At 42.1% G+C, this 21057-nt stretch overlaps 1 protein-coding gene across 4 annotated transcripts in view; it reads right to left on the bottom strand.

The window, feature by feature from the left end:
- Positions 1–21057, bottom strand: part of VPS35L (VPS35 endosomal protein sorting factor like) — a 143416-nt gene that overhangs the window by 27546 nt on the left and 94813 nt on the right. For all 4 annotated transcript variants that reach the window (XM_061152945.1, XM_061152946.1, XM_061152942.1 and 1 more), the window contains 4 exons: positions 19788–19851; positions 17247–17345; positions 15613–15690; positions 14675–14789 (listed from right to left, as the gene is read on the bottom strand). In XM_061152945.1, coding sequence (XP_061008928.1) covers positions 14675–14789; positions 15613–15690; positions 17247–17345; positions 19788–19851 — 356 coding nt within the window. The remainder of the gene's footprint in view (positions 1–14674; positions 14790–15612; positions 15691–17246; positions 17346–19787; positions 19852–21057) is intronic.

Here is a 21057-nt window from a genome sequence, read left to right as displayed (position 1 = left end):
ACCCTGCTTATTTAACTTATATGCAGAGTACATCATGAGAAATGCCAGGCTGGATGAAGCACAAGCTGGAATCAAGATTGCCGGGAGAAATGTCAAAAACCTCAGATATGCAGATGACACCACCCTTATGGCAGAAAGTGTAGAGGAACTAAAGAACCTCTTGATGAAAGTGAAAGAGGAGAGTGAAACAGCTGGCTTAAAACTCAACATTCAAAAAACTAAGATCATGGCATCCGGTCCCATCACTTCATAGCAAATAAATGGGGAATCAATGGAAAGAGTGACAGACTTTATTTTGGGGGGGCTCCAAAATCACTGCAGATGGTGACTGCAGCTATGAAATTAAAAAGACACTTGCTCCTTGGAAGAAAAGCTATGACAAACCTAGACAGCATATTAAAAAGCAGAGACATTACTTTGTCAACAAAGGTCCATCTAGTCAAGGCTATGGTTTTTCCAGTAGTCATGTATGGATGTGAAAGTTGGACCATAAAGAAAGCTGAGTGCCGAAGAATTGATGCTTTTGAACTGTGGTGTTGGAGGAGACTCTTGAGAGTCCCTTGGGCAGCAAGGAGATCAAACTAGTCAATCCTAAAAAAATCAGTCCTGAATATTCATTGGAAGGGCTGATGCTGAAGCTGAAGCTCCAATACTTTGGCCACCTGATGCGAAGAACTGACTCATCAGAAAAGACCCTGATGCTGGGAAAGATTGAGGGCGGGAGGAGAAGGGGCTGACAGAGGATGAGATGGTTGGATGGCATCACCGACTCAGTGGTGAGTTTGAGCAAGCTCCAGGAGTTGGTGATGGACAGGTGTGCTGCAGTCCATGGGGTCGCCAAGAGTTGGACGCAACTGAGTGACTGAACTGAACTGAAATGAAATAGGTCAGACTAAAGGACGAACAGTATCTGATTTTACTTGTATGAAGTATTCAGAGTGGTCAAATTCAGAGAGATAAAGAATGGGAAGGAGGGAACAGAGTTATCACTTAACGGGTACAGAGTTTCATTCTCTTTAGGATGATGAAATAGTTCTGGAAACGGATAATGGTGATGGTTGCACAGGGTTGTCAGTGTACTTAAAGCCACTGAATTGTACACTCAAAAATGGTTACAGTGGTAAACTTCATGTTGTGTGAACTTAACCACAATACAAAAATAAAAAAAAAAAAGAGCTGAGCCTGCCCTTGACATTACCCCCCCCCCCAAGAGCACAGGCAGGCCTGGACTCCACCACGTCTGGCATTTTCCTCCTGGCTCCACAGGCTCTGCTTTCCAGTGAGGACATTAAGTCCATCAGAAAACAAGGTGAAGAGCTTCTCTTGGCAGGAACTAAAATTCTGCTCAGAACAACTTGAAAGACTGTTTATTCTATTTATGTGCTTGTTACCAAGGGGCCCTGAGAAAAGTGCCTGTTATTACGGCTCATTAAAGAGGGAGCCGCTATGTGCTGGGTGCTCTGCTCCTCACAGTCGCCCCACTGAAGCCCCATCCAGAGGAGGGAGCTACGAGAAATAGTTACTTAAGGGTTGAGGCAGGAAATGTTCCAAACCAGATGTCTAACCTCAGAAGACTTGCCCCATATATAAAGTCTTGTCTAGGAGACTTCTTAATTTTGTCTTAGTAATTAGAACTCAAATGCTACTGCATATGAAAACACTTTTTCCTCATAGTCTAGAGTTCAGAATAATCATAATATAACATTTTAAAAAACTGAAGTTTGTTTATAACATTATGTAAGTTTCATGTATACAACATTATTTCTATATAAGCTATAGCACATAGTAACACTTGACTTATTGTGGCTATTAAAAGTCAGAGAAGACAATTACAGATAAAATGGGTTAAATTTTTTTTTAAAGACATCTAGGAAAAGGAGAAATCAGATTCCAATTCATAAAGACAATTACCCTTGTTCTACTGAGGGAAAAGAAAGCATGTTGGGTTGGCCAAAAGATTCATTCGGGTTTTTCCATAAGATCTTACAGAAAAATTCAAACAAACTTTTTGGCCAACCGAATATATGCACTGGCTCCCCCATGCTATGCCTTCCTCCATCTCAATCTTCTGAGGTTTCAAGGGATAGCTAGATTTCTTTTCCATATTTCATCTTCAAAAAACAATTAAAGAAGAAAAAAAAAAAAGACTCAGGCCTGGCTGATCTCACCCCAGAGTTCATTCTGTTTGAGATCCTTTTTCTCGGGGTGCTGACTGCTCTGCAGACAGGCATTCTGCTGCAGTTCTCTGCACAGTAATCAACATGTCCTTCAAGCGCTGCGGGGCACTGGTGGAGGACAAACACAGCCACTGTCCCTGCAGTCACAGGAAGAGGGACCGTGCTAACTCTCAGAGGTGGTGTTTTCCAAAATTGCTTGATCATAAGATTCATCAAGATCCTTGTAAAAAAAAAAAAAAAATACAGCTCCCAGGCCCCCCAAACATCCATCTGCAAACTGAGGGGAATGGAACATGGTAAAGCCACTTTGCAAAATAATTTGGCAGCTCCTCCAGCTCTACATGAATGCTGCATATATATGGACATACACACTACCACGTGAATGACTCTTGAAAATCATCATGCTAAATGAATGGAGCTAGTCATAAAAGATCTGCATTGTACGACTCTATCTGTATGAAATGACTGGAATGAGCAAATCCATCAAAACAAAAAGAAGACTGGTGGTTGGCAGAGTGGGGAATGACTGCATAATGGATTTGGGGTTTTCTTTTGGGGAGATGGAAATGTTCTGGAATTAATGACCATGATCACAAAATTCCAAATATACTAAAACCCACTGAATTGTACACCTGAAGAGGATGGATTTTATGCTACATGAATCAATCTCAATAAAGCTATTATTTAAAATACATATATGGGTTCCCAGGCTCCACCTTAAATGTATGATATTAAACCAGACTATCCAAGACAGAGACTCATAAATCTAACTTTTAAAAAAATATTTATCTTTCAATAACTAACAGAGTCACGTAATTCTCCTCTCACCCCTGTCTCTGGCCATCCAGTTGCCCTTCCCAGAGGCAAAGAGTATTATCTGTTGCTTGGGTATGCTTCCAAGTATACAGAAACAAATATGTTTTCCTTTTATTTTTTCTTTCTTTCTTCCTCCTTTTACAGTTAACATACAGTAGATACCATTTTGCAACTCCTCACCCACTACTTAACAATAGTCTTGGGAGATTAATCCTTCATGTATATAAAGCACATCTTTGTTCTCGTTTACAGCCACAAAGTCCAATTTGGTCCATTTCCTTTTTTCCTCCATTTTTTTTAAAAAAGAGATTGAAAGGCACACAACATCAAATTTACCATCCTGATTCATTTGATTCATCTTTTTTTGAAGAAACAAGTTTCTCCAGTGAATTTTATGATTCAACAGTTTTGAAAAAAATTTTTCTAAATCCTTCAGCTAAATGCAGAATATGACTTTCTAACAGCAAATGGCACATTCTGAAAGGTTTAATCCGGAGACATTCCGCCAGAAGCAAATAGAAGTAGTAAGCAACAATGAAATTCATCCAGGGCAGGCTACCTCCTCATTTCCCAGGGAGGCCTAGCACTGAACTTTTGATAATTTTCTGTTTGAAGTTACAAGTTTTTGTTTCCCAACCTGGGGAGCTTCAGAGGGTCTGCAGAATACCAAAGGAAGATGATATTCTAGAACCCTCTACCAGGACAAGGAGAAATCAGACACACTGAAACACACAGCCACTGAAACTACAGAATGGTCACTAAAGTACATGCCACTAGCAAACCCTGGGAGAAGCTGAAAATAAGGGCGCAGCTGGAGGTACGAAGTAAACGAGGTGTGTTGGGACTGCCTGTATTACCCATGCTGCCTAGCTACTGAGAATAACTGAGCCAATGGTTCTCCATGCATGAAGGTTTTTTTACATCAATTCAGCTTGACTGGAGAAAAACTGAAAACAATTCAACCATAAGGGACTAGTTGAAGAAATTACTGCACTGCCACACTGTGGAAATGATATCACTAATAAAGAGAACAGTACACTGGTATGTTTTTAAGTATAATACATTATACCTATCATACACTAAGGACAAAATGTTATACGATTGTATATAGTGTGATACTACCTTTACAAGAAAAGAAATACATACACATATATATTTTTGTTGTTTTTGTGTTTAGTCACTAAGTCATGTCCAATTCCTTGCGATCCTATGGACTATAGCCTGCCAGGCTCCTTGGCCCATGGGATTTCCCAGGCAAGAATACTGGAGTGGGTTGCCATTTCCTTCTCCAGGGGATCGTCCCGACCCAGGGATCAAACACAAGTCTCCTGCTTGGCAGGTGGATTCTTTACCACTCAGCTACCTAGGAAGCCCCATAAATATATTTAGCTGGATGCATAAAGAAAGGGAGGCAAGATAATACCAAACTACAAAGTGTTATCCAGGAGTGTTGGCTGAGAGTAAAGAAAACCAGGATCTTTCATGTACTGCTAGGTTACTGTTTTGGAATTTTTTTTTTTTTTATATTTATTTGTTTTATTTGACTTTGCTGGATCTTAGTTGTGGCATATGGCATGTAGTTCCCTGGCCAGGGATTGAACTCTGGAACCCCTGCACTGAGAGTGCAGAGTCTCAGCCACTGGACCACCAGGGAAGTCCCTGTTTTGGAATTTTTATTTAAGATTTTCAAAAATAATTTTTCTTTACCAAAGTCAATACAAATTTATTGTAAAATTTTCAATCATAGAAACATACACAACAGAAGGGGTAGTGAGGTAGACAGGTAAGACAGTCAAACGGCGTTCTGAGGAGTAGTCCCTTCCTTCTTGGGCACGCTGGGGATGGAGCTGGGGAAGGACCACTGCGGACTCCAGCACTCCTGCTGCCCTGAGGGTTGCCCACCCCCTTCGTCTGCATGAGGCCAGGCCCTAAGCTGAGGGTGACACACACATTCTGGGGCTTCCGGGACTTGGGGGGCTGCACCACACTCCACGGTCAACGATTCTCTGCTCTATGAAGGGAACTCCCTCACTAGACAGCTTCATTCCTCCCCAAGGCTTGAGAAGGCTTTGTTCACCCTATGCTTTGAGGCCTCTTCCAGCTCCTGCAGAAACTGAGGGGCCAGCAGCCTCCCACACACACTCCCACACACACACACTCCACAGCTTCCAGCTCCTGCAGAAACTGAGGGGTCAGCAGCCTCCCCCCGCCTGCCCCACACACCCGAGGAGCCCCACTGCTATCTGTTCTGTGCACTGAAGCTCTGCATAGGCCTGTCTGAACAAGGGTCCAGGTTCTAAGAGAGGAAAATATCAGTCAATCAGACAAGGGTCAGAAAGTTTCAAAATGTTCAGTTAGGATGCAGGTTGCTCACTGCCTACAGGAGCAAAAAACTAGAAAGAGTTCAAATGTTTTTCAATAGGAGTTTGGGGGGAAAAAATGGAAGTGGGGTTTGGGGAAATAATGTATAGCCCACCCTGCCCTGCCAAAAAAAGAGAAAGAAAGAAAAGAAATAGAATACTAAATAGTCATTACAAAGAATGGGATGGATCTACATGTATTATTAACATGGTGGGCAGGAAGAAGGTGTGAGGACAGAGGCCAAAATTTATTGATCAGCAAAAAAAGCAAGTTGAAAAACATTGGGGAAGTCACATTCCCATTTCTAAAGTAGGGGCTGGGGGGACTGCATGTTCATGTAAGAAAATAGATGAGAAGAGCATATACGGAGAAGAGAAGAGGGGAGAGAGGCAGCAAGCATATGAGAATAAAAGGGCATTTTTAAATGAATATATAGAAGAAAAAAACCAAGAGAAATATACAAACTGTAAATAGCAGACTTTTCAGAGGTAAGGAGAAAGAGCAGATTAACAGGTGACTTTTATCTGGGGGCTTTTTACTTTCTTTAAGATCTGCAATTCTGTACTGTCAGAATTTTTTTCAAATGAGCATGGAATATTAAAATAAAAATCATTAAGATTTAAAATAAAGTACAGGCTGTCTATTTTTCAACAGGATACAGGACAGTCTCCTCAAACACATGTCATACATGATAAAAGTCAAGTTTAACTGCAATTTCTGACAGTAAGTTCATGCTCTGTTTCCTTGGCATTGTCAACACAGAATACGACTCAGTACCTGAGTCATAAGAGACAATCAGGAAGTGATAACGCAGGCCATCTTCAGAAGTGGCATTTCATTTTTTAAACAATGCAGTAGATCAGTGCTAATGGAAATCTTTACTGCTTATCAGGGTCATAAACTCCTAAATAAGACCTCAGGGTAATCCACTCCACTCCATTCTTCAGCTATCATATGCCCTCCTGGACAACTCAGAAAGACAGCTGTCCTAATCCAGGGAATGTCAAGAAAGGAAACATCACATTTCTTACGGAAAAGTGTCATGAATGGTTGAAAGACTCCTGTGCCTTGATTATACCTTATTAGAGCAGGGTTCAGGCTACAAGAACTGTTCACTCTCTCTCAAGTTCTATCAACTCCACTGCTGAACATCTTCACCAGCCTTCAGCATTTTCCATCTCTGGATAAGTTTAGGTTTGGATTGGACAATATCTATATAGTGGAAACTACTGTATAAAATGCAACAATAGGGCATAGTTACTCTCTCACACTCTGTTATAGGACTAAATGTTTATCTCCCACCAATTCATATGCTGAAATGCTAAACCCCGAGGTGTTTATCAGGAGGTGGGAACTTTGGGAGGTAATTAATTCATGAGGGTGTTGCCCTCATGATTGGGATTAGTGCCCTTATAAAGGACCCCAGAGAGCTCCTTCCTCCCTTCTGCCATGTGAGGACACAGTGAGATCACAGTCTATGAACTAGGAAGTCCTCCCCAGACAATGAATCAGTCAGTAGCCCGATCTTGGACTTCCAGTCTCCAGAACTGTGAGCAACAAATGTTTGTTGATTAAGCCACCTGGTCCGTATTTTTGCTACAGCAGCCCAAACAGACTAAAGCAGTCTGCCATGAAGGTGTGCCATCACCAAGTGACAGGGGTGTCTTTGGGTAAAGCCTCATAGTCAAAATGGCTAAGTTATTATCCATAGGCAAGTTATTTATAGAGATTCAATATCATTTATTACTAATTTATGTTTTTATAACAGAACTTGTTATTATAAGAATTAAGTTTGAGAATTTAAGGACCACCATTTTGATGATATGCGTAAAGAGCAAAATTTAAAGAAATAATCAATGCCGAAGGACAATTAAATACCTTATACATGAAACTGTCAGTGATAACAAGCATTAATTTAACCTTGACTTTGCAACCTGGTTTATGCAGAATGTCAACTCTTTAATGTGAAAAGTCCACTCAGACACACAGATGACTTCTCAGTTTCGGCAGCACCATAGGAGGTGCCTGTATGTTCTCTCTTCTATCTCTGATAGGCAAGGTCTCTCTCCGAGTCGAGCACACACAGTCCAAGTTTCACCTGACTCACATCTCTGGGTCCTCTGGGGTGACATGCCTTACAGCTGACTCTGCAGGAGCTCACAAGGGGCTGGGAAGGTCTTCCTATGGATATTCAGCTTGGGTCTCCCTAAGCAGAAAGGATTAAGCATTCCTTATCTTAATTCTGACTGTCTCCTAAGTAAGTTATCTAACGTTCAGTCTATACTCACTGGTCTCTAGTAACCACACACACCAAGGGTCAGAAATAAAACACTGGATTAGGGGGTAACCTGGTGGTCCAGTGGTTGAGAATCTGCCTTGCAATGCAGGGGACAGCGGTTCAAACCCTGATCTGTGAAGATCCCACATACTGCGGAGCAGCTCAGCCCACGTACCACAACTTCTGAGCTTGCGCTCTAGAGCCCAAGAGCCACAACTACCAAGCTCATGTGCTCAACTACTAAAGCCCGCGTGCCCTAGAGCCCATGTTCCACCACAAGAGAAACCACTGCAACGAAAAGCCTGCGTGCTCTGCAACTAGAGAAAGCCCACGTGCAGCAAAGACCTAGTGCAGCCAAAAATAAATAAATATTTTAAAAAACCAACAGAAAAAACCCCACCAGATTATGTTTAGAGAAACTAACCTAACTATAGAGAACACAGTGGTGGAAAGAGCACTTGAAGTCACTTATTAGCTAGATGCTCCTGGGCAAGTCATGTCACACCTCTGAGCTCCAGTTTCCTCTTCTGTAAAAAGATCAGCCACACAGCAAATAATATGTACTCAATAAAACTAAACTGCTTTGCTTGGAATTCAGTTCTCTCAACAATTAGTTCCCAAGCTATCTTCCTAACTTGATCTCCCACTCACTCCTTCCAGAGGCACCATTTTTCCAGCCTCTAGGCCTCTGCTCTTGCTGTTGATTAGGCTAGAATGCCCCCCTCTCTCACTGCCTCACTTCAGCATCTACAGATCCCCCTTACCTTCCAGACTTTTCAATGCCAACTCTTTTAAGAAGCTTTTTTTTTTAATTCCTCTTCCAAGTCAACGGTTATTCCTCTCTAAAATTCCCTGGTACATTTTATGAACATCTTGCATGACACTTCTCATGTGCTGTTTTGAATAACTGTAAACAGACCCACTCTCCCCTGCGAGCATGAAGTCTCTTTTAAGTACATTCCGGTTTCAGTACAATGCTTGGCCCAGTGGTTTGCATGTGAAGAATGGCCAAGAACTACTGGCGGGAGGAAGCAAATCATAGGCGTTTACAATTCTAAGGAGCTGAGTGAACTTTAGTGGGGGGCACACCCTTGTCTTTCCTGGGGGTTCCATCAGTCTTTGCCATCCAACCCAGCCCTTACCTCCCCTAAGGTGCATGGATCATGTGCATTCAGACAAGCTTCATGCCATCTGCCCACCTGTGAACTATTACAGCAAAATTAACCTACTTCATCCACAATCACCAGAGAGGCCTTGAAGTTTGAGAAAAGAGTCACATCAAACACATTCTTCAGAAGATGGTTTGTCAACAGAACAAATAAGTATGACCTTAAGCATAAACTCCAAAGACTTGTTAAGTGGATAGAGATTGTTTTTCTCCATTACAAGCCACTCTTTACTCTCCAAAAGGCAGAAATACAAAATTATTTTCTCCTCCATTCTACTGCCCTGGCTTCCTCCATCAGCAGTTACCATTCACAGGAGCCAGTGGGCTGCATAACAGCGGCTTTAGCCTCTCCTCTGCATCCCCATGTTCCTCATGGATCAAACCAGCACAATGGCTCCATTCAACATGTCTATGAGCCTCAGCATATGTTTGAGCTTACCTTGTTTTCTTTTTTCTATAAATAGGAAAATGAATTATTTAAAACCTACCAAGAGGACTTTGATGAGACTCTTCTGAACAACAGGGTTGCTTAAGAGTTAGGTCCATACCATAAAAGGTTTGGTACCATTTTACATTCATCAGTACTGTAAAGAGTTATCAATCAGTATTATCACATGGTGCCATTCACTCCTTCATCATTTACTGAGTGCCCATGTAGTAGGCAATGTGCCAGGAGCCAGGCACAGCGCAGGGAATAAGAAAGATGAGACCTTGTGGAGCTGACACTCTTCAGGGGAGGGAAGCAGACAATTCTTTACATATTTACTTGTTAAATTACAATGGTGATAACTACAAAGAGGGCAAGTGTATAGTATGAGGATAGTCTGTCTTACAGAAGAACCTGACTTAACTTTGTTTGGGGCTTTTGCTTAAGACATGGCTTGTAAGCATAGCTCTCCAAGATGTAGATATAAAAAAAATTAGTAAAACAAAGTTAGTTTTTTAAGGGGGGATGCATTGAGAGGAGGAAAGAAATAGGTAGAATCTAAAAAACAAAACAAATGAATAAACATGAAATGGAAATAAAGTAAGATACAAAGAACAAACAAGTGGTTGCCAGACAGGAGTGTGGAGGGGGAGGGAGAGAAATTAGAGGAGGGAGATAAAGAGGTACAGTCTTTCAGTTGCAAAGGTCAAGAGTATGAAATGAGTCAAGGGTATGAAATACACAGTGTAGGGAATATAGTAAATAACGATGTAGTACCTGTGTATGGAGAGTTAACTAGATTTATCACCATGATAATTTTGAAGTGTATAGAAGTATCAAATCACTATGCTGTGTTGTACGGATATGAGAGCTGGACTATAAAGAAGGCTGAGCGCCAAAGAATTGATGCTTTCAAATTCTGGTGGTGGAGAAGACTCTTGAGAGACCCATGGACAGCCAGGAAATCAATCCAGTCTATCCTAAAGGAAATCAACCCTGAATATTCATTGGAAGGACTGAAGCTGAAGCTCTAATACTATGACCACCTGATGCGAAGAGCTGAATCATCAGAAAAGACCCTGATGCTGGACAAGACTGAGGGCAGGAGAAGGGGGCGACAGAGGATGAGATGGTTAGATGGCATCACTGACTCAATGGACATGAGTTTGAGCAAACTCAGGGAGATAGTGAAGGACAGGGAGGCCTGATGTCCTACAGTTTATGGGGTCATAGAGAGCCAGACATGACTTGGCAACTGAACAACATGCTGTGTTGTAGGTCAATTCTAGTTTAAAAAAAAACAAAAACAAAAAGAACTCCTAGAAAAGTAGGTCAGATTTGGGGTTACCAGAAGCGAGGGATAGGGGGAGGAGGAACTGGATGAAGGCAGCCAAAAGAAATAAACGTCCAGTTATAAGGTAAGTACTATGGATGTAACGTACAACATGATAAATATAATTAACACTGCTATATGCTATATATGAAAGTTGTTAAGAGAATAAATTGTAAGAGTTCTCATCACAAAGAAAAAATACTTTAAAAAGTTTCTTTAACTTTGTACTCATATGAGCTGACAGGTGTTCACTAAACTTACTGTGGTAAGCAGTTCATGCTGTATGTAAGTCAAATCATTATGCTGTACACTTTAAACTTACATAGTGCTGTATGTCAATCATATCTCAAAAAAAAAAACTGGAAGGAAAAAATGTTTTCAAACAAAGGAGGGGGGGAGAATTCTATAGGAGGGAAAAGCATTATTATTAACAATAAGAACAAAAATCATTCTTTTCACCACTATCTTGCTCTAATTGTTCTCACTATTGTTTCATCTTTGGAGAAACTGCAGATTTGTTATTTTCAGGATAATTCAGCAGGTAAGTCTTGAAATGAACAGCTTTCCTGCAGATTTCTCAAGTTTCTGAGTATGAGAATAGGCTTTCAGGATTCTGAAACTGCAGAGCTGCACAATATGCAGTTAGCTCCTAGAACCCATGGCATACTTTCATCTTTTGAGAGATGGTTGTACTAAGTTAATATTTACTGAGCCGCTACTATGTGCCAGTGGACCGAGTGCCCAAGTACTTTCTCTCATTTAATCTACCACAGGGCCTTACCTGTGTGGTGGTGCAGTGGTTAAGACTTTGTGCTCCCAATGCAGGAGGCCTGGATTCAAACCCTAGGCAGAGAATGATGGACACCCCACCCACCCCACCGGCCCCATGCCTCAATTAAAGATCCCAGGTGCTGTAACGAAGACAAAAGATCCTACATGCCACAACTAAGACCTGGCACAGCCAAATAAATGAAATAAATAAATATTATTTTAAAAATTAAGAGTCTGCCTGCTATGTAAGGGACATGGCTTGGATCCCTGGTCCAGGAAGATTCCACATGCCACGGGGAAACTAAACCCATACACCACAACCACTGAAGCCCTCGCACTTAGAGCCTGTGATCTGCAACAAGAGAAGCCACTGCAATGAGAAGCATGCACACCGCAACTAGAGGAGCCCCTGATTGCTGCAGCTAGAGAAAAGCCCCTGTGCAGCAAGGAAAACAGTACAGCCAAGAGTTAAAAAAAAAAAAGAAAAATTCAACACAGGAACCACCGCCATCATCTCCACTTTACACATCGAGAAACTGAGGCACCATACAGTCAATCAATCCAACAGCATACAACTCATAAGCAGCAGAATCAGGATTGGGACCAGCACACTCAGGAGGTTTGAAACTCACCAGTCATTAGGGCTTCATCCCTAACGCATCATATGATCCCACACATCCCCTCTTTTGCTCAGGCCGGCTCCTCTACCTGGAATGCTAACTATTCCTTCTCCCCTTCCCCACAGCCCTTCCCTGATAAACAAATGCTCTTCTTTCAAGGCCCACTTTTAACATCTGTTATTGTTGTTTAGTCGTTAAATTGAGACTCTTGAGACCCCATGGACTGCAGCCCACCAGGCATCTCTGTCCAAGGGATCTTTCAGGCAAGAATACTGGAGCAGGTTGCCATTTCCTTCTCCAGGGGATCTTCCCGACCCAGGGATCAAACCCGTGGCTCCTGCATTGGCAGGTGGATCCTTTACCACTAAGCCACCAGGGAAGCCACCTTTAACAATAATACTTTCATTATAAAACATCCTCCTTTCTGAGGTGAGGAACTGTAAAGATAAAGGAACCAAGATAAAGAGAAAAGAACCCGCTCTTGCTGTGGCTTGGTGATAACCTTCCAGAAAGAATCACTGTCTAACAAGGACAAGAAGCTATCCCCAGGGACAGTGAACAGGCATCTCTGGGTCAGAAGATGTGACTGACAACTGATTTGCAAGTCCTTCATTTCTCCTAAAGATCTGGGGGCAATGGGTGACCATAGACCAACCCCCTGCATGATCCAGCCTACATGCTGAACCAATGTGTCTAAAGGACCAGAACGGGCCTCCCTGTAATAAGCCTTCGTCAGCACTCCACACTGGCCTGGCTCAGGGTTCAACTGGAGTTTACTTGTTGGGCTGAGCCAGCCCTGGCAAAGCTGCAGCTGATAAAGAAGGTACAGCGGAGGCTGGATCAAGGGAGGCCAGAAAATGAATAGGGGGGAGGGGATGTTTTATAACCAGCTGGTGGGGGGATGCTTAAGGAGGCAAACAAACCCAATCGGCCCACTTCCACAAGCTTCATTTAATTTATATTTAGCCTTCCCCTTCTCAGTAATTGAATATATTATTTATTTTGGCCAGCAACTGCCGCATGTGGCTTTCAGAACAACAACAATAAGCTTTTAAGGTTTAGCACCACAGCATTTACAGACTTGAGCAAAATCATCGGATAAATTATTAAGCATGAAGTGGACACTGCATTCCTGCCCCCCCATAGCAGTTTAAAGTGGGGCGGGGAGGGGGGCGCTAGAGGAGGCGGCCAGAGCTCTAACACAGGGGTGCTGAGTTTGTTTGAGATCTGTAACATTCAAGATGTGGCTCTGAGCTTATCAAGTTGGGAGAAGAAAGATTTAGGCTTCTGGGGCCTCCACATGCAGCTCAAAGCTCTGGCATCTCCAGCTCACAAGCCATTCCTAATGCTACAGGTGACATCAAACTCAGGGGTCCCCACACAGGGGTCCCCACACACTATTCCTGACCTTTTTAAGAGGGAACCAGTTCGTAAGATTTAAACCTTCCTAACATCAATTTAATCTAATTAATTAATTTAATCTAACCTTCATTTTGCACATTGGGTTATTGGCAGAGGCTGTTAATTTTTGTTTCGTTTCCTGCAAATCCATCATACTTACCAAAGCAGGCATTAGGAGTAAGTTCCACGTCTGCTGACAAGTAATGAGGACATACCTGCTCTTGTGGGATTTGCAGTCCTCATGGGGGAAGGGAGTGTCCAGACAATAAGCAAACAAACACAAACAGTAAGAGAGCATCAGATGACGGCAAGTGCAATGAAGACATGAGGAGGATGGTACAGAGTGTGATTGGGAAGGGGGGGTTACTTTAGCTAGGGTGGACAGGAAAGGACCCCAAAAGAGGCAAGGCTTGATTCTCATCTCTGGCCTAGTGATTTTAGAAAATGCAAATATCTGGGGGGAAGGTCACTCTAGAAAGAGGGAACAGCAAGGGCAAAGGCTCTGAACTGGTAGATGGCTTAGTATGTTCCAGGGACAGGAAAAGAGTCGGCGTGGCTAAAGCATGGTGTGAGTTGAGGAGGGAAGACATTGATCCCAAAAGCGCTGAGAGGCTACTGGAGCACCCAGGAGTTGAGAACAAAACCAAGCAGAGTCTGAAAAGGTCCTTGGACAGCAATCATGTTTGAAGACTTCAGTGACACCGAGGGTCCGATGGGAAAGACCCAGCTGCCCACAACCCTAACCCTCCACCAGCACACCCTTCACTAGCATCCTTCCCTTCCCTGTCTCACCTCATCTCACCTCTCACACTCCGTGGGATCACCTCCCAAATCAACTGCTCGCACAATCCTGGTTCCAGCACAGCTCTGTACCTCTTACAGAAACAGGTTTTGGGCAGAATTTTTATCCCTAACAGCAAACTGTAGAGAGCATTCATTCTATACTGCTTAGATGCTACTCCTGTATCTCTGGAATTTCAAACACTGACAACAATAAATAAACTTGAATCTGCTGTGAATGAGCAGTCCTAAGTTCTAAAACTCTCTAGGGATGTCTGAGCCACCTGACCTGACATGCCTGAGACAGATGTAGGAAGGTCCTTACAGGAAATAACCCAGGCTCTGTAATCTGTCTGACTCTATAAATGTGTATGTGTCTGAGGTGCTTCCTACTAAAGAAAAAGTTCATCACTTATTGATCACTTTTTCTTCTCTTTCCTCCTTAAAGGAATCTCTCTGCATGCATTCACACACTGCTGAGTCAGCTTTCCTAAGGAGCCAGGGAGAGTCTGAGAGGAGAAGAGAGTGAGTGACGGGCTCACCTTGGGAGAAGCACTGGTTGGCCAGGGCCACCTGACCAGAATGCAGGTAGAGGTTGAGGCGGGTGAAGATCCCCACCAGGGAGGGAATGGTAATGAAGCAGTAGGCAACGCAGGCCTAGAAGAAAGGGGAGAAACGGCAGGTTATGCGGCAATGCCATCATTAATATTAATTAATGCCATTAATATTCTCATTTTCATCATCATATATTTTCAAGTAAAAACACTTAAAACAATTAATCTCCCCATTATGAACCCCAATTTCTCCTCCTTGCCTCTGCTGTATTTGCCGTTTTGGGAGGAACATGAGGGGCAACCAAGGACCAGTAATGGTGTACAAAAATAAATTTTCACCTGTCATCACAGGGAGTGAATAGATAACACCTAATATTGATCATTTAAAGGAGCAGTTGTTAAAACCAATTAGTTAAAAATGAATTAATTGGTAATCTGAAGAAGAAATTGCTAAAGAGAGACTGTGAGAAGAGAGGTATGTGGTGAGAAAAGGCAGGGCTGGAAAGCTTATTTTCACTATAATCTTTTCAGTATGATTTTATTTTTAAAGTGTAGATATGTATTGCTTTGATAAAATTTTGAGCAGCTTACTCAAGAAACAAATTTCTTCCAAAGCTGGGAGCTTGACAAGAGGAAAAAAGGTCCCAGGCCTTCCAGTTACTGGCATGAACCAGAGATAATTCAGCTGGCACACAAAAAGGCAAATCCATCTCAACCACCCCCGCTAATATGTATCAAAATTCAGACTCCTTTGATTGTTTCTTTTGAAAACATTAAGAAAATCAGTCAGTTCCTGAATATGTAAGGAAAAATCTGGAAAATCAATATTAAATCACCCTTAATCTTTTTCTGGGAGTAACAATTCAGAAACTTGTATAAGAAACAGCCCACTGGAGTTCAAAGTAAGTCTTATCTTTAAAACATACCCGGACGAACGCAGCGGTCTTTCTAGAATGATTTCCCTTCATTACTTTCCTTGTTTCCATTGCCAACCGGTTTACACTCTAGATTAAAAAGTAAAACAGAAATGGGAATGAAATGATGGTTAATTGAGATTAAACATCTTCCAACGAGATTTGGACACTGACTGTACACAAGTCAATGAGAACAAGCTAATTGGAACCAAGACTGGTTCTGGAAGCAAGACTGGTGAGCCCCAAACCCTGAAATGGCAAAAGGGTCATCAGGCCAGATTCAATCTCGGCTTGAGCAAACATCTCCAAGGGGCACTCACTGAGTTAAGTCATGCCTATCAACTGGCATGATAAATGACCATTTTCTGGCTTAATGAATAGCCAGGGTTCACTTATTCCATTTCCAGAAAGCCCACACACTAAGCTTAAGATCTTAGAGATCTTAAGAGAAACCTCCAAACCTGAACGTAGACCATACAAAATACTTTTGCAACACTAACGCTAACCGTAAGAACAGTAAGAGCAGCCGCATTATCACTTATAGCACACCAGGTGCCCTTCTAGGAACTGTGCATTCTTAAGCTCATTTACTCCTCATGACTTTACAGGCTGAGTACTGTTAACTTCCCTGACTTGTAAGTCTCTACATTTAGGTCTTAGGTTTACTAATGCTACAAAATCTGATAATCAGCGAACAAATATATAAAAAGGTCATTTTCCTTAAATTTACATGAAACAATTCAAGAGCCTAAGGGAATCTTTTCACAAAAATTAAAAGTTTGGACCTATGGTTCCCAAAATGTGTACCATGACACCCCAGGGTGTTACAGGAAAATCAGAGGGGCATCCCATGTTTCGGACAACCACAGAAGGGCTCAACTGTTGAACACTATGCGAAGCACTTGTGTGAGGTAGCTCACAGACATGGTTCCTTCCTTGCAGTGATGGCATGTCTTTGCAAAACTGGGTTTTTAGCAACTGCCGTGACAAAAAGTACTGTGCAAACATTAATGTGGGGGAAAAAATCTATCCGGAACAGAAAATAGGGTAGTGGTGTCCCATCTGATTCCAAGGTTTGAGAAGTCAAGCAATGCCTAGAGGTACATATACTTCATTAGTAAGTAATTATGATGATTTTAAATGGAATGAAAATATACTATTTTTCTCTCAATTTACATAAATTGTTGGTTCAGAGAAGCAAGCTGTTAGGGCACAAATTCTTAAGTTGCTTAAGCCTAATTTCTTAATAAACAGAACTGTTATCTCTTCTTTTTTGCCTAAGGGCATCATGAAAAGTTACTGAAAGGCACTGTGAACCAAGAAAGCTGGGACTCTGGTTAGGTAACATGGAATTCTAACTAGGTTAATAATTTCTATAACTAAATAATCACTATAACTCACTCAACTCTTTGCTATTGACATGCAGAAGTGAATATGCAAATTTCAGAGAAAAAGAGGACTATTAAACCACTCTAAAGGCTGAAGCAAAGCTGTAGATTTTATTAACCTTTGAGAAAACATCTTTCATGCCTTGGGAACAGAAGCAATATGCGGCCAGAAGAATCTCAGATTAAAACTGGTGCGTGGCATGTCAATGATCAATAAACATCTATTGAGAAAATAAATGAATGAGTGAAAATCCTTACGTGAATCAACTGCACAAGAACAGGTTCCAGATTGCAAAACATTGACCTGGTCTCCACATAAAAACTCAGCTGTTGTTCAAAATCACGGCCAAAGGACACCTAGAATCAAGGAGAAAGAAGTGACAATGTTAACTCTAGGCAGCTGTAAGCACACAATTGGAAAAGTTCCTCCTGAGTTTTGTGGGGACAGGGGAGGTGCTGCAATGATAAGACACCAAAAATTCCACAGATATAGATGGGTAGTAAGTATCTCAAGGGTGTGTAAGCAAACACACACACATCTCCGTGAACTGGAATACACTCTAACTAGATGTTACATTACTTTACCCAGCATATAGCAGAAATGTTACTATTATCACCTCATCTTCACATGGGCATTGGAGTATAACATAAAAAGACCAAAGGGTATAAAACAGAATCTCAAAATGCAAAGAGGATTTCCTAGGCTAGAAGGAAACCACTGGAAAGGAAATTTTGGCATTTTGGCTGTCAGCTGCAGCCTTTTCACATAGATTTGGTGATTGGGAGTCATTTGTCAGAGGGATTCCCTAACAAGGGCCACACATTTCTGCTTCCTGATGGGGATTCCAACCTTTAGCAGCTCACTAGTGGCTGCTGGAGCCATCGATGGATGTTAATCCACCACTAAAAACTTCTTCTTCTCCTATTTCTTCAAATTTATGAACAGCTGGTTGGTAGGACAAATTTTACTGCTACAACAATCATTTTTGTCCAGAAGAGGTTTAATGTCATAATTTCCACCACAGCTATCAAGTTGCACATCTTATTTTCTCATATTCTTTCCCATTAAAACTTAGTGGTTTTCAGACAGACCCATAAAAGGATAAATATCACGAGAACAGCATATAAATTAAGGGAACAACAGAGGCACCTAGTATCAATCATAGGCACATTTCCTAACATGGGAATTAAAAGGCTTATCCTGAATTTTCATCAAAATTAGTATTTTACCATAGTTAAATCAACCTCTGTTATTGAGTGAGTCACATTTTTCCAGGTGGTTTTCAAAGTGACCTAGTTATTTTCATCTCAGGCAGCTTTTGTCTTGACATTTCTAACAGGAGATACTGGCTGAAGTGGGTATTTTAGTTTCGTGCACCGAGATTTAAGGCAAAGGTTGTTCTGGCTAGGGTGGAAAGGTGGTTGTTCCCGATGAAACCTGCAACAATGCCGCCCGCTTCACTCACCCCTCCCCAGTGTCCCTGTGGACTCTTCCCAGCTGGGGGTGGGTCAGCTTTCCCTCCCCTCCAGACAGCTGGCCCTGGGACTTGCTTTGACTAACAAAATGAAGCAGGCGGCAGCACTGGTCACTGTGTGATCTCTAAGCCTCCACAGGCCCGGCAGCTTCTGATTCTGCCCTCATCAGGCAAGAGCGCGGACATGAGCAAATGATGAGAGAATGGCGGACAGAAAGAGGTCACACGACAGAAATGATCTGCCCCAGTCAACAGCCAGCACCAGGACCCCAAACACGTGCTCAAGACCGTCCTGGATCCTCCAGCCCCAGTTCTGCCACAGTTCTGACATCACACGGAGTGGCCTGGTTACCCGGTCAACCCACCGACTCACAAGAATAAAACACTGCCATGTTAAGCCAGTAAGTCTGGGGTGAGCTGTCCTGTAGCGCTGAGTAACTAGGATGAATGGAGAGTGGACACTGACATTTCACCCCCCGCCAACCCCCAAATCGTTTTCAGCAGCATCTGAAGAGCAGCACATCAGGTGCTTCAAGAAGCCCCTTCTCCACGGGTCCCCCCGCAGCCTACAGCTTGGAATTCTGGGCTCTCACTGCCGTGGCCCAGGTTCAATCCCTGGTCAGAGAACTGAGGATTCTGTAAGCCACAATGGCACAGTCAAAAAATGTAACAATAATTTAAAAAATAAAAATGGAAGAATTTAAATTGGCTTCATTGAAAAAAGAAAAAAAGGAAGCCTCTTCTCCCACTCTGGATCCATGTGGTTTGGTTGCCCAGGGGTGCCTGTCTCCCTGGCCTGGCCGGTGTGTTCCTTCCTTCTCAACAGCAGCAATTTGCTCAGAGACGAGCCGGTGACCCAAATTAATCCACAGACTCAGCCCTAGAACTTCTGCTGGAGCTCTTCCTGCTGGGCTGCAGCACTGGAAGGAATGGAAACCCGGGGCTCTCGTGGGGAGTAAGCCTGCCTGGGAGGCATGCCAGGAGAGAAGAGCCATGAGCCAAAGACACACACAGCAGTTCTTGATGACACTAGGGAGACCCCAAGTCCAGCTGCTCCTTCCGAGAGGTCCACCCCCCGCCTTTGTGTCACATCAGCCAGTTCCCCTCCCACCGTCCCCTTTTTATTTTTTCCTTAAGCCAGTTTGTCTTGGCTCTCCTTGCCCCCAGGGGAGTGCTGGCTAATATAAGTTGTTTTCTAATTTCATCTTATCTCCATAAAAATGAAAAGCACCAGGGAACATAAAGTTAACTGCTTTCACCAGAGGAAGGATAAACAATTACATCACATTTCTAAGTAAACTGTAACTTCTTCCCCAATACTTACCATTTTTATAAATCCATTAATCAAATATGCCAGCATTCTTTTCTCATCTTCCAGAGTGAGTGCACTAAAATCAATAATTGTACATAATTGACATTGAGGTAATAAATGAAAGTTTCCAAAGGAAAAAAGTAAATGAGAAATAAGTAATTTAACAGGTAAGAACATTTTGCATTTTCTAGATTTTAAAAACTCCCATATTTGTGTTTCTTTTGATGAAAATATGTAACCTAAATTAACATAATTTAAATGTGTTTCTCATTTCTCTCAGAGACGCTATTCTCAAGATATATTCATTAACAGCAAAAGAGAAAGTAACTCTCCCTTCTTTGGAATTTGGATAGCAAAGTTCAGCTTCAAATTTTGTATTCCAGAGAACTTTCATTCAACATTTTACTATAAAAAGGTTTAAATGTAGCAAAGTTGAAAATTATACAGTCAACACCAATACACCCTACTATTATCATTTTATAATATTTGCTTTATCACATAACTCTCCATTCCACCCTCCATTCATCAATCTACCTTATTATGGATATACAGCTTAAAGTAAACCACAGATCTCAGCTGCTTCTGTTTAATAGCAAAGTTAGTATAAATATAAATGAGAAAATGTCAAGTCCTTATAGTTTTGGTAATACATGTGAAGGTTTATAAATGGTTTCCCAAATTTATTATTTTTTTTTAATTTAAGAGTCAAAGACCAAGGTTCTCGTTCTAAGGCAAAACAAGGCTGTATTGGTAAAATCAGCATACTGTCCTCCAATATGCAGCGTCCCCTTCATTCTTTTTTTTTTTTTTCTTTTTTTTTTCTTTTTTATTAGTTGGAGGCTAATTACTTCACAACATTTCAGTGGGTTTTGTCATACATTGATATGAATCAGCCATGGATTTACACGTATTCCCCATCCCGATCCCCGCTCCCACCTCCCTCCCTTCATTCTTTGAGACCAAATTTCCTAATGCTCCTTTGAGGCTACGAGTAGCCATGTGACACTTCTGGCCAAAGGGATGCGAATGCAAGTGATGTACAAAGCCTCCCAAACTGTGTCCCTAAAAGGAAGCTGCTGTCCTCTTATGCCTGCAGGCTGCAACATGAACATGGTTGAGGTAAGCCACCTCTACCAGGAAGACAAGGACAACACCCTAGAGGGACAGGAGAGCTCGAGGACAAGAAATCTGGGCTCCTGGATGATGTTCTAGAGCAGAGCTACCCTACCCTGACCTTCTGGCTCCACTTCTCACAAGAGAAATACATCTGCTATTTTATTTA

This window comes from Dama dama, chromosome 10, assembly GCF_033118175.1.
Source record: "Dama dama isolate Ldn47 chromosome 10, ASM3311817v1, whole genome shotgun sequence".
Taxonomy (NCBI): domain Eukaryota; kingdom Metazoa; phylum Chordata; class Mammalia; order Artiodactyla; family Cervidae; genus Dama; species Dama dama.
This window is presented reverse-complemented; position numbering and strand designations above follow the sequence as displayed.